General features: G+C 38.5%; 3 protein-coding genes and 1 pseudogene across 4 annotated transcripts; 2 read left to right on the top strand and 2 right to left on the bottom strand.

The window, feature by feature from the left end:
- LOC141823697 (auxin-responsive protein IAA30-like) overlaps window positions 1–4,323 on the bottom strand; it is a 10,983-nt pseudogene extending 6,660 nt beyond the window's left edge.
- LOC141823422 (bZIP transcription factor RISBZ2-like) lies at window positions 4,183–8,836 on the bottom strand. The gene is given in 8 exon segments (XM_074710704.1): window positions 4,183–4,655; window positions 4,657–4,716; window positions 4,805–4,930; window positions 5,012–5,087; window positions 5,359–5,479; window positions 6,701–6,803; window positions 8,266–8,636; window positions 8,767–8,836. Coding segments are annotated over 7 exon segments (1,128 nt in total). The 5' UTR covers window positions 8,617–8,636; window positions 8,767–8,836; the 3' UTR covers window positions 4,183–4,364.
- Window positions 8,837–9,983: 1,147 nt separating this feature from the next.
- On the top strand, window positions 9,984–12,841 carry LOC141825612 (uncharacterized). 2 transcript variants are annotated; one of them, XM_074712994.1, is made up of 3 exons: window positions 9,984–10,119; window positions 12,172–12,289; window positions 12,583–12,841. In XM_074712994.1, the coding sequence occupies exons 1-2, from the start codon at window positions 9,991–9,993 to the stop codon at window positions 12,265–12,267; spliced, it is 225 nt and encodes a 74-aa protein (XP_074569095.1). In that variant the 5' UTR covers window positions 9,984–9,990; the 3' UTR covers window positions 12,268–12,289; window positions 12,583–12,841. The 2 variants fall into 2 exon arrangements, with proteins under 2 accessions (XP_074569095.1, XP_074569096.1); XM_074712995.1 differs by having other exon boundaries at window positions 12,503–12,841.
- A 1,530-nt stretch (window positions 12,842–14,371) lies between these two features.
- LOC141825277 (uncharacterized) lies at window positions 14,372–16,335 on the top strand. The gene is made up of 2 exons (XM_074712666.1): window positions 14,372–14,879; window positions 15,373–16,335. Exons 1-2 carry the CDS (start codon window positions 14,472–14,474, stop codon window positions 16,090–16,092), a joined length of 1,128 nt encoding a protein of 375 aa, XP_074568767.1. The 5' UTR covers window positions 14,372–14,471; the 3' UTR covers window positions 16,093–16,335.
- The last annotated feature ends 1,390 nt before the right edge of the window (window positions 16,336–17,725 follow it).

Genomic DNA, 17,725 nt, shown 5'->3' with positions numbered 1-17,725 from the left:
GCCGAGGTCCTGGCCGGGTCCTGGGCCAGGGCCCTGGCCGGGGCCCTGGTTGGGATCGAGGCCTTGGCTCGAGCCTTGGTCAAGGCCCGAGTCGAGGACTTGGGCCTAGCTCTGGCCTTGGCCCTGGCCCTGTCCCTAGCCCTGGTCGGGGCCATGGCCGAGGCCAGGGCTCTAGCTGAGGACCTAGCTGAGGCTCGAGCCCAAGCCCTAGTCGAGGCCGAGGCCGAGGCCCTGGCAGAGTCTCAGTCCCTAGCTCGGGCCCTTGCAGAGGCCGGGGCCCTGGCCCGTGCCTTGTCCGAGGCCCAAACCGGGTCTCGGGCCCTGGCCCGAGCTAGGGCCTCGGCCAGGGCCTTGGCCGAGGCCCTGACCGAGGCCCTTACCCGGGCTGAGGCTCGGGCCTCGGCCCGAGCCCGAGCTGAGGCTGAGATCGAGGCTCAAGCCCACGCCCAAGCTAAGGTTGAGATCGAGGCTTGGCTTGAGGCTCGAGCTGAGATCGATGCCTGGGCTGAGGCCCGAGCCGAGGCCATGGTCAAAATCGAGGCCGATTATTTTGCCAGACCGATTGAGGCCAAGGCCGAGGTTGAGGCCAAGGCAGATGATTTTGTTAAGACGGGTTCTAGGGCAAGGCCAATTATTTTGCTAAACTTGAGCAATTGACCTTAATTCAGTGTCCGAAGCTCAGGGAATTCCATTTATCATTTCCAACATCTTCTACATTGAAATTGAAACTCTGGTTGAGCAATGAGATGCTAATGCCTACTTTTAAATTCAATGATTGGTCGAAGTACAGTAGAATCCATAGGTTACAAATATTTGGGTGCCAAGAACTGAGGAGTCTACCAGATGGTTTAACAAAGATTACCGACCTAGAGGAATTGGCAATAATAAATTGCAACAAATTGGAAGCTTTGCCAATTTGGCTCGAACAGTCACGTTTGAACTCTTTGTGCATATATGGTTGCCCTAGGCTGTCAGTCATTCCAGAGGGATTGAAAATCATGGGGCAACTGAGAAATCTGATTGTTGAAGCTTGTCCTAAACTGCAGAGCCAGGTATTACTACTTTATGTTGGCAGCCCATTCACATCTCTTAAACAATTGTTCTTCTTTTCTAATCAGTCCACTTGTATTTAATTTGTTTTTTTCTCTGTTAAAACCTGCATCTAATGTTTATTTATATATAAGTATAATATGATAGCTAAAAATAAATAGTAGTATGCAAGAAGAATAATTGGCAGTTTCACTAATTTACTTTGTTTGCAGAAGCACGTACCAGATGAATGGAATCCTTTTTCATAGGGACAATAGTCATGTTGTGACTTCTCCAACTTGTTGCATAATTAGAAGGTTAGATCCTAACGACTGATCAGTTACTTTGTTGGAATTAATCTCTTAATCTTACCCTTTTGTTATTCACCTTCCTTTTTGTTATTAGTACAACTTGTTGATCCTTTATTTTTGTAGGTCAATTCATGAGCACATAAAGTCTGATGTTGTCTATGCTACATCTTCTAACTTGGATGCTTATTTGCACTAGTTATGCATCCCATGCATGGTTTCTTTTAAGGAAAATAAAAAAGAATGATAATTGTTGCGCTCATCATAATGTCCACCGAGGACATAAAGTAGAGAACAAGTGAGTTCTGCGCCTATGTTGGAAGAGCAATGGAATGGCTTTTTTAGTGAAACTTGGTTTGTTCTACTTCCTATGATGTTCTAAGTTCTTTTCTTGGATTTATTTTTATAAATCCATAAGGATGAACCTTATGTAATGATGCACCATCTATATTAAATTTGACATTAATGTCTAAAACAAATCTGTTAATATACTCTCTACCAGCATAGAGATCAGTTTTGTTGGACAACATTCCTTGGTGGCCATGATATCTTCCTAAATCAATAAGGTATCATATTTCCCTATTTTAGTTCTAGCAACAAACACTGCACTAATTATCTAGTAATAAGCAGAACAGTTTATTAATTAAACAAGCCAACACCATTAACTAGAATGACACACAGAAGCAGCAGTCTTGGAAGTAAATAGCATTATATAAAGGTGATAAACAAACTATGTTAATAAAAAAACATAATGAACAAACTTAAATATACTTGGGAAATATGTAGGCACGCATGCAGATGTCTTGATCCTGATCCAGATGTAAATTTGTCTTTTGTCATTTTACTTGGTGGAGCAAGTCTTCAGCTTCTGTTCTTGCACTTCTCCATGGCTTTTGGTGCTGCAATAGGAGAGAGCAAGATTAAGTTCCTTTGATATGTTGAAGTTTTTTTGCTAGATACAGGTATTGAATTAGGAGTTGATTGGTTCAGAGATTTATAACAAAGATACAAACGGATTCCAATGGCTTCTGATCCCTTCATGATACGCAAACATTTGCACGAGTCAACAAATTAAACATCCTGGACTATAATTGTTTTAGAGACAAAGTAAATGATGATACAGATTTAAGAAATCATAATGGTAGTTTAAATTTCTGAAATGCAATGTGAAAGTTGGTGAGAGAAGCTTACTCCCATGGAACATGACCAACAAGCATCCAATCTCCATCCTTGTGTTCAGTGGTCGGGACATACTCAGATCCATTGAGCAGATCCATCACCTTGCTCAATCTCATTCATATAGTCCCTCCCTCTCATTCTTGGAGAGCAAGAGTTTCCTGATAAGTGTGCAAAAATATCAAAATTTTGATTTCTCACATTTTTTTCATACTGATACACATGCTTGTTAGATGTTTTGAATACAAATTATGCTATTTTGTGAAACCTTACTCGTTTACATAAACATAATAAAGATATGGCAGAATGCATTGACCCGGAGATTGGTGTCAGAGAATTATAAACAAATACATTGGATCCTCTACTTCAAGTTTAAGCTTTTCAGACTATACTAAATCAACCAAACCATTATATTTTATCCTGCTTTGATCATTAAATATTTTTCACAGAAACATCAATTATCAAATTCTGCAGTTTTTTTGATATATACTGCTAATCACAGATTACTTATGTTACTGTTGATATTTAATCAAAATGGAGATGCATATACTTAGAAGTTTCAGGACACAATCCTAAAATAAGAGGGTCGACCAAGAAAATTTTATAATCACTGAGCTAAGTCCAATCATGAAAAACAGTATTGGAGAGTACCAAACATTAGTTGGCCATGAATCTGTGCGCTGGTATGGCTACAGAATTAGCCACAAATTGAATAGATTCTTGAACAATCTCATGGGGGGAGCACAATTTGCACTGTCTCTCAAATGATATGTCCTAAGTTAAAATCCATTGATTGTAAATTGTAATTGCTCAATTAATATAATTAAGCTGAACCCTACTGCATGCACGTATACCAGTGCTGGTGGTGAAGGAGCTGAACATCTTCTACAGGGCCATGGAGAGCTCTTGGTAGCTCTTGTACATCTTCAAGTCCACCTTGCGCAGGTACGGTGCATCATCCATGCTCACCTTCACAAAGGCAACTGGCGAGTTACCGCTGTCGTCGACATGCTTCTTAAAGTGGACAGAGAGGATGTTCTTCCTTGAGGATCTCATTGGCGGCTAACCTATAGCCTGTGCTCTGATAATTGCATTCTAATACTGTTAGAACATAACTGAAGTGAAACTTTGGTGATCATACAAATCAAAATAACTCTGAGAATAGAAAATTTTGTTTGTAGCTCAAGTACAACTTTTGTTTCCAATATTAAGTTCACCAGCTTTCTATTTCAAGTGAATGCGTGAACAAAAACATCTCTTAACTCGCTAATTCTGTGTGATTTTAGAGCTAAATGTTGTTGTTAGTGAAGTAAGAATGATATAAAATTTCTAACTGGTGCAAGGTCGCCTAAAAGAAAAGGAACTTCATTTATCCAAAAGAAAGAAAAAAATGCTAACAAATTTCTATATAGATTGAAAGAGAATAAGACGAATTTCATGCCCATAACTAAGAGAAGATTAAATAATTCTAATTAAAGCATACAAAATATAGCTGATCATATTCACCGAAGCAGGAAGCATACAAAATATAGCAATCTCAAATCTCGAAAACCTCTTTTTCTCCTCTCAAATTTGCTGCTTTAGCTTCGATCACTACTCTCGCAGACCAACATAAGAACAGAAGCTTGGATCTCGAGCATTTTTTTACTTAAAAAAACTCTCAAACAAACAAACGTATTCACCCTCACAATCATGGGTTAGATATATCATGTGGATTAGTGTGGGGATTAATTAGTGAAGACAATTAAGATTAGATCTAGAAGGAGAAAACATTTGAAGGAGGAGCAATGTTCATGTGAAGTTACTTCATGGTCATCCATACACTGCAGAATCGAAATACTTTAAACTGTTTTAGTTGTTGGCAGTTTTGTTATTGACAGCCAATGTGCAAGAGTTTTCTCCCCCTCCACAGATTCGTTTCTGCAGGTGCTCGAGGCTGGCTACTCGTTGCATCGAGGCAGTTCTGTGCATCCTCCCACCATGAACTATATCATCCACTGAACTGGCAGACGCTGCAATCTCAGGGAGACAGGGATTGATATCCAAGTCCCGCGTCTGCGTACGGAAGATTTGGTTTTTGTCATCGTCAACGGGAACAGCCGCATCGGATAAGTTCGACAGGCTCATGTCTGAGGACATGTGTCGTCGAGTAGGACAGAGTCGTCCCGGTTAACCGCTTTACGTTGTCCTCTGCCATCTTCACCTGAATACAACAGTAAGATTAGAAACTTGCATTGCTCATGGATCAAAACCAAAAGAAATACAAATGTGAAACTGAGATAACTTATTGCCTTAGCTCTGAGAGTCTCCACATTCGCTTTGAGTATCCTATTGTCGACAGCAGCTTCATTGTACTTTTGGTTGATGTCGGCGAGTCGCTTCAGCAGGGCAGAGTTCTCGACTCTTAACTGTGAAACCTGTTGCGAGGTTCAGTTTCAGTTTTAAATGCTCCTTCACCAATGAAGTTAAAGGACAACCAACTAATGAGCAAACAAAACCTGTGCTTCAAGCTCGCTCAAGTGTGCTTGCTTCCTTCGTCTTGAGCGCTTCGCTGATTCTCGGTTAGAGATCATTCTGAGAATAAGATGACAAATTGCTAAAAGGAAATAGGAAGGAAACACACTGGATAATTAAAAGAGCTCTTAGAAACACTTGAACTTGGGACAGAGGGAAAACAACTTCCACTAGTCAAAAGCCAGCTCTCTTCTACTATTTCTTTTTTCTAAATCTCTTCTAAGGTAATAGCAATAGCAATATGAATAATGGCAATAGCAACACTCACCTACAATTGATTCGAAAAACCAACAAGATGATAGTAATTTTACTGTAATTCTTTTGCATTTACCTTCTTATTCGTTTTTCATCAGCAGGATCTGTATTTTCTGTTATTTCTGCTTCGCCTTCAACTTCATCCTCATCAGAGAGCTCTCTTGAGGACCCACTGGTAGCTGGCTTAACTTGGACACCTGAATTTTGCAAAGTATGTAAAGTTAGAAGTCCACTTGGTCCATTTGCCTTATTTTGCATCTTGAATGCATTTCCTAAATCCTAATCATGAATCAGTAGATACAACGAGAGGGAGAAATTCACTTAGTGTATACCATTTACTTTACATTACATCTTGAAAACATTTCCTAAATCCTAATCATGCATCAAATTGAAATTTATATAAGTGTTAAGAGATGGCAATGCACTTAATATGGAGAACAGTGCTTCCTGAAATTACCCAATGTCAAGTCCTAATCTATCAAAATTCATTGTAAACTAATAGTGTTTAGGACTAGCATAGCATTGAGTTTTCTAAGATTGTATATATGTATCTAGACACACATACACACAAGAATGATCAGATATTTAAGAGATTTTGCTCACCCAACTTGAAATAAGTTTCCAACCATTTGTTACTCTGATAATGCAATTATGTAACACAGTTACATATGACACCAGAAAGAAATGTAAACCGTGATCAATGATACACCCAATATTCAAACAAGAAAAGCTTTCAATCAGAAAAAAAAATGGATCATTTTTTTTCCAATAAATAAGAAAAAACTAAAACAGCAATAAGTTCTCCAATCAGATGCAGACTTTAATGCATGTCATTGCACAATTCAAAAATTGCAAATAACTCATTTAATTTACAATTAAGTGTCTGGCATATTTTATAAACTCCAGAGTATAAACAATTGGCATATCTAAATATGTAGTCTTATCACACCAAAATAAGAAATCTGTATCACTAATAAGAACATGGTTGATTTTACTTGTCTAGCATCTGATGCATCATTATAGAGCAGACTTGTTCAAATTTGCTTCCACGAAATAAATGAAGTTACAAGTTTACAAGTGACTTACTTTTCATTCAAGTACATGGTTTGTTAAAATAACCAGATTGTTTTAAATATTCTGGACTAACCAAAGAAGCTATTATCCTAACAATATTCTAGACTAACCAAAGAAGCTATTATCCTAACATTTATTAGTAATCATTATTCATTTATGCTGTTTAGTCCAACCGTGAATAATTTAATTGGCATCTGTAGAAGTTGCATAGTCCACTAAGAAGAATAGCAAATTACCAGAGCAAATCTAACAATAGAACAATTAGAATATGCTTATCAACTATACCACTTCTAACAATTATAATATATAAATACTGGGATAATAACAGTTTTTGTTAGACATACCCTTTGCAGGTGCTTGATTTCCCTGCAGTGAAGCATCTGAAGTAGGTGATCTGGTGTTACTGCTAGCTGTAGGAACACAATCCTGAGGATTTGCACTAGAAGCCTGTAGAATATGAAGACTCATGGTCAGCGAGATATAAACCTGTTACTGCATTTTTATTAGGAACAAAATATAGCATTCACTAGATACAAGATACACAGCTAAAATCACTATCAAGGTAAAATACTACCAGCAGTTCCAGCAGTAGCAATGAAACAATCTAATGTCTATAAATGTGATTCGTCAAATGGAACATAAGAATTGTTTCCTACAAACTAATTGTGATTCTGTGAAAAATCTGTATACAGTTTACTTAAAAACAGATTCTGACAGGACAAGAAATAAAACAGATTTTGAGAGAAGAAGATTATCGGCCTCAACCACATCTTGGCATAATTACATAGACAACTTGACTGTAATTTGAGTAACATAAGTTGTACCTTGTATGGAAATCACGTTCACTTTATGTAAAAATAGATTAAGTGAGTTCCTAAGACTTTAATACAATTTGTAGCTTAAGCTATTCCAAATCAATCTCCAAAAGGGCATTTCCTTGCGCTTAAAAGCTTTTTTTTTTTAGTGTTGCCTAGAGAAACTAATGTTTAAAGAGTGAAAGGAACATTTTTTTTTATTTTCAAATTGTTGACAAAATTGTCTGGGTTTATAGATTCAGCTAGGAATTGCCTAAATAGTGTGAGTTTTACAATGAACGTCAAAATGGCACGACTGATTTGCAGATGAATGAATGAGAAATAAACTGGAAAGGGTCCTAGTTAATGAAAGCAAAGAAAGGAGGAAAGATCTGATTTCCCCTGACTTTGTACCTAAGGAACACTTTAGTTCTTCCTAAAATTTTGACCTACAGGTGCAGCTGGTCTTTAGAGGTGCAAATTTACTGAATATTACCTCTGTCTTTTCCCTCGTAGCTATTATTCACAGAGTACCATGTTTCCTCCTAAAATTCAACAACAACTATTAACAAATAATTCAGTGGCACACTTGGGAGAGTGCTAACCGGTTCGTCCTTGGAGCTAATGGGACGGGCAAAGCCAAGACGGGCACTCACATAACTTCTGTACGCATGAGCATACGTTCAATATAGCAATAATGTACAGGAAACACTTACTAACCATGGTGCCATGAACAGCGCTTGAACTGGATTGCAACCAAAACAAACGAACAAACAAATTTAACATGATAATATGACTCAAATTCTTGACGAGAGTAACTGATACTCGTTTCCAATCCCATATGGGAACAAGGAGAAGAGAGAACAAAAGGAACCTTCAGCAAAAATAGAGGGCAGTATAGCCAACAAGAAGTAACTTTCGATCATAACAAGAAGAGAACAGGAAGGAGACAAATCCACCAGTGAAAAAGCCAATATCAAACTTACAATTCCCAACCTATAACAAAAAATTAAAAATAGAAATAAAAAAAATAAATAGACAGCATTTGATCTCCTTCTGGGAAAAAAAACAAGATAAATGCCAGAAAAACTGGAAAAAAAAGGCTTGACTTGTACCCGCGACATGGCGACGGCGGCGCAGTACATATCCAGCTTCTGCTTCAGCAAGGCAGCGTACTCCACGGGATCCACCCCAGTCGGTCGCGCAACGGAGGTTCCATCTCCATCTACGGCGGTAGTCGCCTCGCTCTCGGCCTCTCTTGCCCCGTCACCCGACTCAATGCCGGAAGCGCCAGTGCCAGGTTTAAATTTAGGATCGGAAGCCCCCGAAGTGGCGGTGGCCTCCTCCAAGAATTTCTCCAAGTACCACTCCGATGCGCTCCGGTTCATCCCGCCGGAAGCGGCGGAGGAATCGGCTCCGGGCCAGAGTGGATCGGGGAATTCCTCCACAGAGAATACTCTCTCCATTGCCTCCAGATTCTTCCCACCTGCTCCACAATATCGATTAAATCTCCGTGCTCAGAGAATTGAAAAATGAACAATGCCCTTTATCGTACGATTCCTACCACGCGCTACGAAAAGAAGAACAAAAAGAGGAAATTTATGAGAGAGAGGCACCGAGAAAAGTCGTTTGCGCTTCGATCTCTGGTCAAAATCCAGGCCTTTGCTGGAAGAGGAAGCGGCGGCGGCGGCGGCGGCGGCGAAGTAGAAGAACGTTTTAATTACAAGGCTGCGGCGTTTGTGGTGCGCCACGGCGCCTTGCTTTGCTCGTGCGCTCTTCTCCTTCGGGAGGGAAGATCGGGTGTAATATCCCCGTCAGGGAGCAAAGAAAAGCAAGTCATGTAGCCCGAGGCCCACCAGAAAAGAGCAACAAACTTTTGTCGGACCCCACCTTCAATCGCATCTTTCTGTGGCTCACCAAAAACTAGCCTGTCCCGCCTAGATAGGGATTCTTCAAATTCTCTGTGCTCGCCTGCGTCGACCCGGACAGGGGACATGAAACATGGAAGACTGGTGACCTCTGAACGAAAAGAGTTGGAGCCCCAATTCTATCCGGCGGAGGAAGATCCTATTTGCTGGCTTACCGAGGACAGCGACTGTGAACCTTATCTCTTGCCGAATCCGGGCGGAGTAGGTTCGATGTGGCATCTTCACGTGCGCTAAAAAATTCATTAAAAATTGCCATTTAAAGAAATTTTATTGATAACATGTACAAATTATTAAAATATTCTAAAATCCCAGTAAATTATCCCAGTATTTTCTATAATTAAAGATGGCGATTCATAACTATATATAAAAAAAAAAAAACACTCTCTCGATTTATCACATAAAAACAATTAATAATATAAGCTCCTTTATTTTTCTATTTTAAAGAAAATCTACAATGTCACGGATAATGATGAATTTTTTGTGACGATAGTTAATTTCAGTTACGTAGGGATTGCTTTGGGGTCGGATGTCGGGCACCTTGATGCGCCTGGGACCCACCACTAAATCCAACTTGAGGTTGACGTGTCACCTTCTAGTTTTCTTGGATCGCAGCAAAGGAGACAAAAGATACCTTATATTTTTGTTAATATGAAAAAGGATATGAATTTCAATCTAGATATATTTGTTAGGCTTAAGTAAAAAATTAAGTTTGAGATTATCATCTTTAATTATCGTTTATCCGTTTTTAACTAAATAAATCTTTATTCTTTTCACTCCCTTTTTCGCTGTCTTCTCACAATTAATTAATATTTTCATTATTAAATATATTTTTATGATATTTTTGTTTAATTTAATAAATTATTTTACACTGAGATAAAATGAAAAAAAAAGCCTTTTCTGAAAGAGGGACAAATGTCGTCACTGGGATCGGGATTACTGCTGGAGATGGCCAAATTCGCCGCCTACCTCGCCGTTCCCGCCGCCTGCACCTTCGCCATCGCCTTCGACTCCAACACCACCCTCCACAAGCTGATGGGCTTAGTACGCTCTCTCGCCTTCTCTCTGTCGTTTTTACGAGGGATTCCAGATGATCGTGAATTCGCATCAAACTTGCTCTTACTCCAAGGAAACTCTAGTTTGGTGATGTCATTATTAGAAAATTGAAACTCTAGGGTTTTGTTTTGATTCAACTAGGGTTTCTCAGGGGGGAAAAGGGAACAATTTTGATATTGGAAAGCCCAAAAAAAACCGATTTTGAGAACCATGAATTGACGACAAAGAAAGGGGTGGGAATCAACGGGGTAGAGGCATATGGACATGATGATTCTGGAAATAATTACAGAAACAGGTTGAAAGCTCCTTCGTTCCCTGCGTCTGGGATTCTGGATTAACAAATGGTATGGGAAAAAAACAAGCATCTCGCAGAAGATTGGAATTACAGGGAAAGGGGATAAAATTTCGGTTATCATTACTTTCTATAGTTGAAAATTTTCAATTATTAGTTTATTAACAATAAATGCCCTTCCTTCCCTTTCCTGCATACATTGTTCCATTGTTTGTTGCACACATTGTTTGTTCTAAGCAAACAAACATAGGATGGTGTTTTGTTATGAGATGTGACCAAAAATGCTTATGTCCTTGATTAACAATAGTTCGCTCACCAAGGTGTCTCATTGAAGCCTCATTAGCCTTACAATCAATGTGTGGATTCAGTTGAAGACTTTGCTTCAATATGAAATATTGGAGAAAACAAAAGACAGAAAGGGGTTATTTCATCTCTCTTGCATGACTGTGGATGATAAAAATAAGGAGTGTGCACCTAAGTTTGTTGGGAGAATGCTTCCTTCAATAAAACCCTTGCAATTGTTAATAGTATCTGTCAAAAGTCAAGTAAAAGTAGGAAAATTTGTGTTTGATAAAACAACCCAACAAGAGTGACTCAGACAGTTTCACTTGTGGTTGAGGCTTACTGCAAAATGGCCAAGCAATTGAATGAACTGGGTTCCCCTTGGGTTGTTTCTGACATTCCAGGCCCTTAAAACACCCACCCATCACACTATCAGAGCTTGCTATATTCGAGATTGTTGCCTTGACTGCACAGAGGGCAATGCTTAAGGTGTGGCTAGTGAGTAGCCATGTTGGAAGACTGGATTTGCTTCTTTTAAAAAAATTGCTGAAACCATGGATGAACTTGTTAGAGAGTATTGCAAAGTCCAAAGTGGGATTCAGTTAGACCTATAAGTACTTTAGAGTGGTCCATAGTAACCTTCGTGCATTGTGCTAAAAACACTCAATTATGAGGGAAAAGGTGCATTTTTAAACAGAAGAAAGTGAAGTAGTCAAATTATTTAGTTGACGTTGAGGTTCTTCTGCAAAGATTTTCATACTACAGAACAGGACTATCAAAATAAATTATTGTTGAATTTATCTTAGCTATGTTTATCAAACCCAAGGAAGGGGAGCCTTGGCATAACGGTAAAGTTGTTGTCGGTGACTTGAAGGTCACGGGTTCGAGTCGTAGAAATAGTTTCTTGCAATGCAAGGTAAGACTGCGCACAATATATTCAATATAGTCCAACCCTTTCCTGAGACCCCGCATTGACGGGAGCTCCGTGCACCGGACTCCGGCCTGCTCTTTATGCTTATTAAACCAAAGATGTCATAATGTAAGCAAAGACTTGATTTGATGCTTCCATTCTTGGAAATAGTTTTTTTTTTTTTTTTGCTTGGCATTAGGAAAAACTAGTGATATTGCAGCTTTATCTATACAATATTTTGCCAAATTTTCTGGTTGATGGATGCAGCCTCCATGGACGTGTATTGAGACTATCAATCATCTATTCATTAACTGTGAGTTGGCTGAAGTTGGTCAGAATCATCTAATCATTAACACAAAAGGATTATCTTACATCGTCTCAAATAGCATCATCTTATTAAACTTTTGTGTTTTTCTGTTTTGATGAATGCGATAATTATTAGTTTATGAGGTTTTATGATTGTGATTTTGTTTATGTATATGCCTATGCATTAGTTACTTCTCTCTTCTTGACCATTTAGTGAACGTAATGCAATTCACCATCTTTACTCGTGCAGCATTCCTACGTGAATTATCCACATGAAGCACATCATCCTCCATCACTCGAGGAGCTCAAGGAGATGGCTGGAGAAAACATTCCCAAGAATAACTGATGTACATGTAATATCTCAATATGTAAGTTTATGTCAATACAAATTTCACTACTCAATTCACTGAAACAGAAGGCGGAGAGCCTACTAAAATATCTTTGGAAAATAAATAATCAGTGACAGCTTTGGGATATGAAAGAAATACCAAGAACATAGCAACTTCACTGTTTCTGTTAATGTAGTTCTTGCTGCTGTTAACTCTTTGCTGATATATCTGTCATTGTTGTGCATTATGCAGTGTCCAGAATAAGTGAGCCCGTGTAGTTATATTCTTTGTTACAATTTGCATGGCTGGCTTGTTAAAGTAAATTTTTACAGGGTGAAGGATGCAGATGCAAGGAACAAGTCAGCAAATTGTATCAAATTGAAAGATTCAAGAACAAGCAGTAGGAAATAGATACTTAGCTGACTGGTTGAGTTTGATGTAATAACACTAGTGAGAAAGCTACTCATTGCAGACAACAGGAAAATTGGCTGAGAGACATACAACTTCAGATTAATGCATTAATTATCCACTGTGTGTGTAGAATGGCTTGTACCTAACACACTTGTCTCATTACTCCTTTTTTTTTCTTCATTGTGTGTGTGTGTGTTCTCTAAAAGTCATTAGTTGAATGTCTATGCATGTCAAAAGTTAGATGTTCTTTGATCACTTAATCATGCACAATTTAGTATTGTCAAAATGCTCTTGAGGCCTTTTTTTCTTTTGCAACATAGCCCTTTTTGAGTTTTGACAACATTCACAGGCTCTTCTTTTCTTTATCTGATTTTCTTTTTTTTCTTTTGGAAACGTTTTTGGTGATTGGCAAAGAGAAGTGGAAAGGATAGCCTTTATGATAAATTCAGCCAAACAAAAACAAGAATTTTATTATAAATTCAAACAACATTTTTTTCTTCACTTAAATTATTTAATATTGGTTGAGGAAAGGGATAGCTTTTCCATTATATGTCAACTAGTTGTGGCTTATCTCAAGGGTCAAATCAAATGACATGAGAATAAACCTCTACCTCATCCAAAACCCCACCACTCTAATTTTTGCTCACTTTATGACAAAATAATAAATTCATATTAGATTAAAAAATTGTAATTTCTTTACAAACAATAAAGAAACTTTAATAAAAATATGTATTTTCCAATCATATTTGATCGGTTTACGTTATGTATTTTCCACGTTAATGTCAAGTTTATGAAAACGAAGACTTTTTGCAAAGTAATTATGTGACTCTATATAACACCTAAATATCTATTTTATTGTTTAAATTATTACTTTAAATTAATTGGACAGAGTACTTTAATAATAAAATAAAAACAATGTGGGTATTTTGATTTTTTTTTATAGTTTTCTTCTTTTTTTGGCTCGTAATTTGCAACACGAAACAGGCTTTGCTCTGCAGCAAAACAGCGCGCTGTTTTACCAGGAAATGCGGCCCCGGCACCAAAATTAAGCGTTGCAATCTGTGTTCCGTCATTCACCGATTCCTCCCTTCCATTTCGCTCGATCTATTTTGGGTTGGGGACGCAGGAACTCGCAAAAAGATCCAATCTTTTCGTCTCCGTCGCTGCGAACCAGGCTGCTCATCTTGTTTCTCCCCCCAAAATCCGGGCTTTTGAGGTTTGTCTGCTGAAAATTCCTCACTGCAATGTGATTCCATGTTGTTGCTCATTAAAAAGTGTTGTATTTATTTATTTATTTATTTGCCCCTTTTGTTCCGGCAGAGTATGCTCGAAGCTGCTAAAAAAATGTTTTCTTTGGTTGGTTTATCGTTTTCTTTTGGTAGTTGAGTGCTAGGTTACACAACCTTCTCCTGCTCTTGTCGATTTCTAGTGGAGTTCTAGGTGGGTTTTTGGTCCTTGATCGATAGCTGTTGATGTTGTTGCTTTGTTCTCTTATTTGTTCTTCAAATAGGTTTTACTCCCTTTGTTCAACTCTCTCAAGGGTTGTTTTTCTTAGAGAGTAGAGATGTTAATACTTAACTGTCAGATCTGTTGCTTAGAGAGTTTTCTTTCTTTTTTAAATCTTATATACTTTGTAGAATGAAACAAAACTGATACATTATATTTACTTTCCATCAGGTTAAGAAAGAAAGAAAAAAAAAGATATGTTTCTCAAAACATAGTTGAGCAAGACTGAAGATTTTAAGGAATAGTTAATTTTGTTGTTTGCTACTTCACGATCGATCAACCTTGATCCATCAAGTTTGAGTATATGGAGTTCAAAGAAGGTGATAGAGTGGAGGTTTTCAAAAGAAAAGGAGAGCAGTTTGGTTCTTGGTTCCCTGCTAAGGTTTCATCTGTGGATAGAGACTTTTGCACTGTAAAGTATGAGCTATTTCTCACATTCGACGGGAAGCATGTGGTAGAAACTGTCAATAAGGAGGATATACGATCTTGCATACCGGTTGCACTATCGAGTTGCAAAGATAGATGGATTGCCAGCGACATAGTTGAGGTTTTTGATGCATTCTCTTGGAGGGTTGGGAAGATTGTGAAAGTTCTAAAAGGTGATCGCGTGGTGATCAAACTCTTTGGCTCGATACAACTTCGACAGTACTCTGTGTCTGATTTAAGAATTCCTCAAGTTTGGCAGAAGAACCAATTGAATCTGGTTGACAAGGTAAAAGACTGATCTAAACATTCAAAAGCTGGTTTTTGTGATTTTTTTTTCTTGCTTATTTCTTATTATGTATGTGTGATGCATGTCATGATATGGCATCAAAGAAGCTAATGCTCTTCTATACGCCGACTTATGCATTTACTTGAACGAAAATTGGATGAAAAAATAGAAGAAAAGAAATAGAATCATCAACTTCTCTTATTTACTAGGAAGGAAATCAGGAGTATTAAGGCCATTGAATTCCACTACTTAATTTCCATCCTAACCTTGTAGAAATGGAGGAATATGAAATTTAAGCACCTATCCTTTCAATCCCGATCTAGTAATAAAGATAAATGAAGTAGTGTGGAAATCATATAAAATATTTCATTTATCTTTCTTTTTTGTATAACTTGTTTTAAAAGGTTGCATGCCAATGTATAACAGAACCTGGAGATTGGTCTATCTTCAGATACTTGTTTTCAGATGTCTGATTAATGGTTCTTCCATTTAGGCAAACAGGAAGAAGGAAGTCGCATGCGATTATGCACCATCTGACTTCAATTTTGCAAGAAAACAAGATTTTGGTGCGAATCGGGGCATCATAAAGCAAGACGCAAATAGTTTGAGCGTAAAACACAAGCGTGTCGGCTGCACTTCTATTAGAAATTTGAAGAGGAATCTTGACTCCTACTGCAGGATTTCTTCTGCTGAACTGGATAGAATAACTGACAAGAAAAAGAAATGGAGTAGAACAGTACTTCCCAAAGGGGATGATGGCCAGCATGTATTCTGCAGAGGTACAATTGCTAGAAATGCTATGGGAAACAGGAGAGAAGATGTGATGAACTTATTGTCAATACCTCTGACGGTTAGTGAAGAAGAAGAAGGAGATGATGAATGTTCGGTTGCGAGTTGTAGTAGTGGTAAAGAGGCTCTGGTGCACTCTCATCACAGTCGACACTTGAAGGGTACCAAATTCACTAGTACAGACGATGCCATGTCGTCATGTTCATCGAAACGCATGAAAGAGTTTCAATCTGAGTACAGAGATGAATTAGCTGCCAATGTCCATGAATTAGAGCTACACGCATACCGGTCTACGGTGCAAGCCTTTCATGCATTGGGTCCTCTCAGTTGGGAGCAGGAGTCGCTTCTAACAAATCTTCGTCTCTCGCTGAATATCTCGAACGAAGAACATTTACTTCACTTGAGGCATCTGCTATCTGCTTGACTTCTCTGTTCAGAAATGGTAGCTTGTAGGGAAATCCTAACCTTCTTTGGAAGAACACCTCAGGAACTAGAATTTAGATAGATCTAGTCACTTGCGAAGAGAGGATGAGGTGATTCTTGGAAAGAAAGTAAAATTTTCTACTCCTGTGGTGATTTGTAAATATTTGGGAAGACATTTTAGTGTTCTTGCAATAAACCAGCACAAGTGATTTATTTTTATCGCCAAAGGAAATAAAAACATTTCTGTGCTACTGCTGCTGCTGTTTTTTCTTCAGTTTGGTTGGATTGCATAGTTACAAAATCTAGAGTGGAAACTAATATTCCTGAAATTCCTCATTACTGGGTTCAAGCAATCCTCATCACTAATAATAACTACATAAGACAACACCTACATAACAAAACAAGATGGAGTATATTTAAATTCAGATTCAGATTCTGATTCTGATTATGTCATTTCCATGCCTCCATGTTCTGAATAAGCTTTGGAAACTCTGCAACTGCTCGATTCGAGTTCCAGAAATCTGCAGACCTCCTCCTCAGGATCTGCCTCATGCCCTCAGCCACACTGACTGCAGGGTCTGGCATTATCAGACAGAAGAACATGAGCTCCCTTATGGCTTCCTGCACTCACCACCATCGCCGGTGCTCTTCCTCCTCCGTCTGCTCCTGCTACTCTATTCCTCATCTCTCACCGCCTCGGAGCAGAGCCAACACAGCCACTTGCCCTCGAAGGCAGCCCCCCTCACCCTGCTTATGTAGCCTTCAGTGCAGTCCTCTATCCAGCCACAGCACTCACATTCACTGACTCAACCTGCATTGCACTGCAGTGAACGAGTGGGGATGATGATGGGGTATTAATATGCATGGTGAAAGGATATTAATGGCAGGAGATCAGGTGGAGTTGGATTTGGGGAATTGACTTTGAATGGAGAATTGTTTGCCACTTCTGCAGGGCATTCATCCTTTCCTTTGCTGACTTTAATCCTCTCATTTTGGTGTGACATGGGAAGAAATTGCATCTGAGCACCGCCAAAATGCAAGACTAGATTTGGTCGAGTGATAAAGGATCTGATGACTGCTATCTAACTTGGAGTGATTGATGAAGAATATTCAACAACTTTGACACACACTTTTTCGCAACTCGTCGATATCTGAATGGATGAAACAAAATATCTAATGATCTAATGAGTTTCTTGTCATGAGAATCAAAAGCCAAACCAGCAGATGAACATCTTATTTCTGCAGATGTTCCTGTCGATAAGGAAATTCCACAACCTCAAAGGGAACTTTATCCGTAAGATTGCAACTTTGATTGTCTAGTTTTTATTGTGCAGTTATGATAGAAGAATTCCCTGGTCACAAAGGAACTATTTCATTGATATCTAATTGCTAAGCATTATCTGAATATTGTAGGAAGGGAATTAAGTAGCAGATAAAAGTGCATCATTCCTTTCTGAAATATCTGAAACTTTGATGTATGACTGTAAGAAAGGGGATAAGGAAGCAATACAAGATCTGTTAATTAACTCTTGATAACAAAAGATGTAAGATTGGAGATTAAAGAATGAATGCTCCAACACCATTCAGTAAGTAATGTTCAAAGAGCAGGTTTTTTTGTTTCAGATTATAAGATC

This window comes from Curcuma longa, chromosome 3 (genome assembly GCF_044706935.1).
Source record: "Curcuma longa cultivar G26 ecotype Majalengka, Jawa Barat chromosome 3, ITB_CL_G26_1.1, whole genome shotgun sequence".
In the NCBI taxonomy this organism is placed as follows: domain Eukaryota; kingdom Viridiplantae; phylum Streptophyta; class Magnoliopsida; order Zingiberales; family Zingiberaceae; genus Curcuma; species Curcuma longa.
This window is presented reverse-complemented; position numbering and strand designations above follow the sequence as displayed.

Coding starts and splice junctions, on each gene's coding strand:
- LOC141825612 (XM_074712994.1), top strand. CDS start 9,991: ATGTCGTCACTGGGATCGGGATTACTGCTGGAGATGGCCAAATTCGCC. Junction 10,120..12,171: donor TCCACAAGCTGATGGGCTTA/GTACGCTCTCTC, acceptor TTACTCGTGCAG/CATTCCTACGTGAATTATCC.
- LOC141825277 (XM_074712666.1), top strand. CDS start 14,472: ATGGAGTTCAAAGAAGGTGATAGAGTGGAGGTTTTCAAAAGAAAAGGA. Junction 14,880..15,372: donor AATTGAATCTGGTTGACAAG/GTAAAAGACTGA, acceptor TCTTCCATTTAG/GCAAACAGGAAGAAGGAAGT.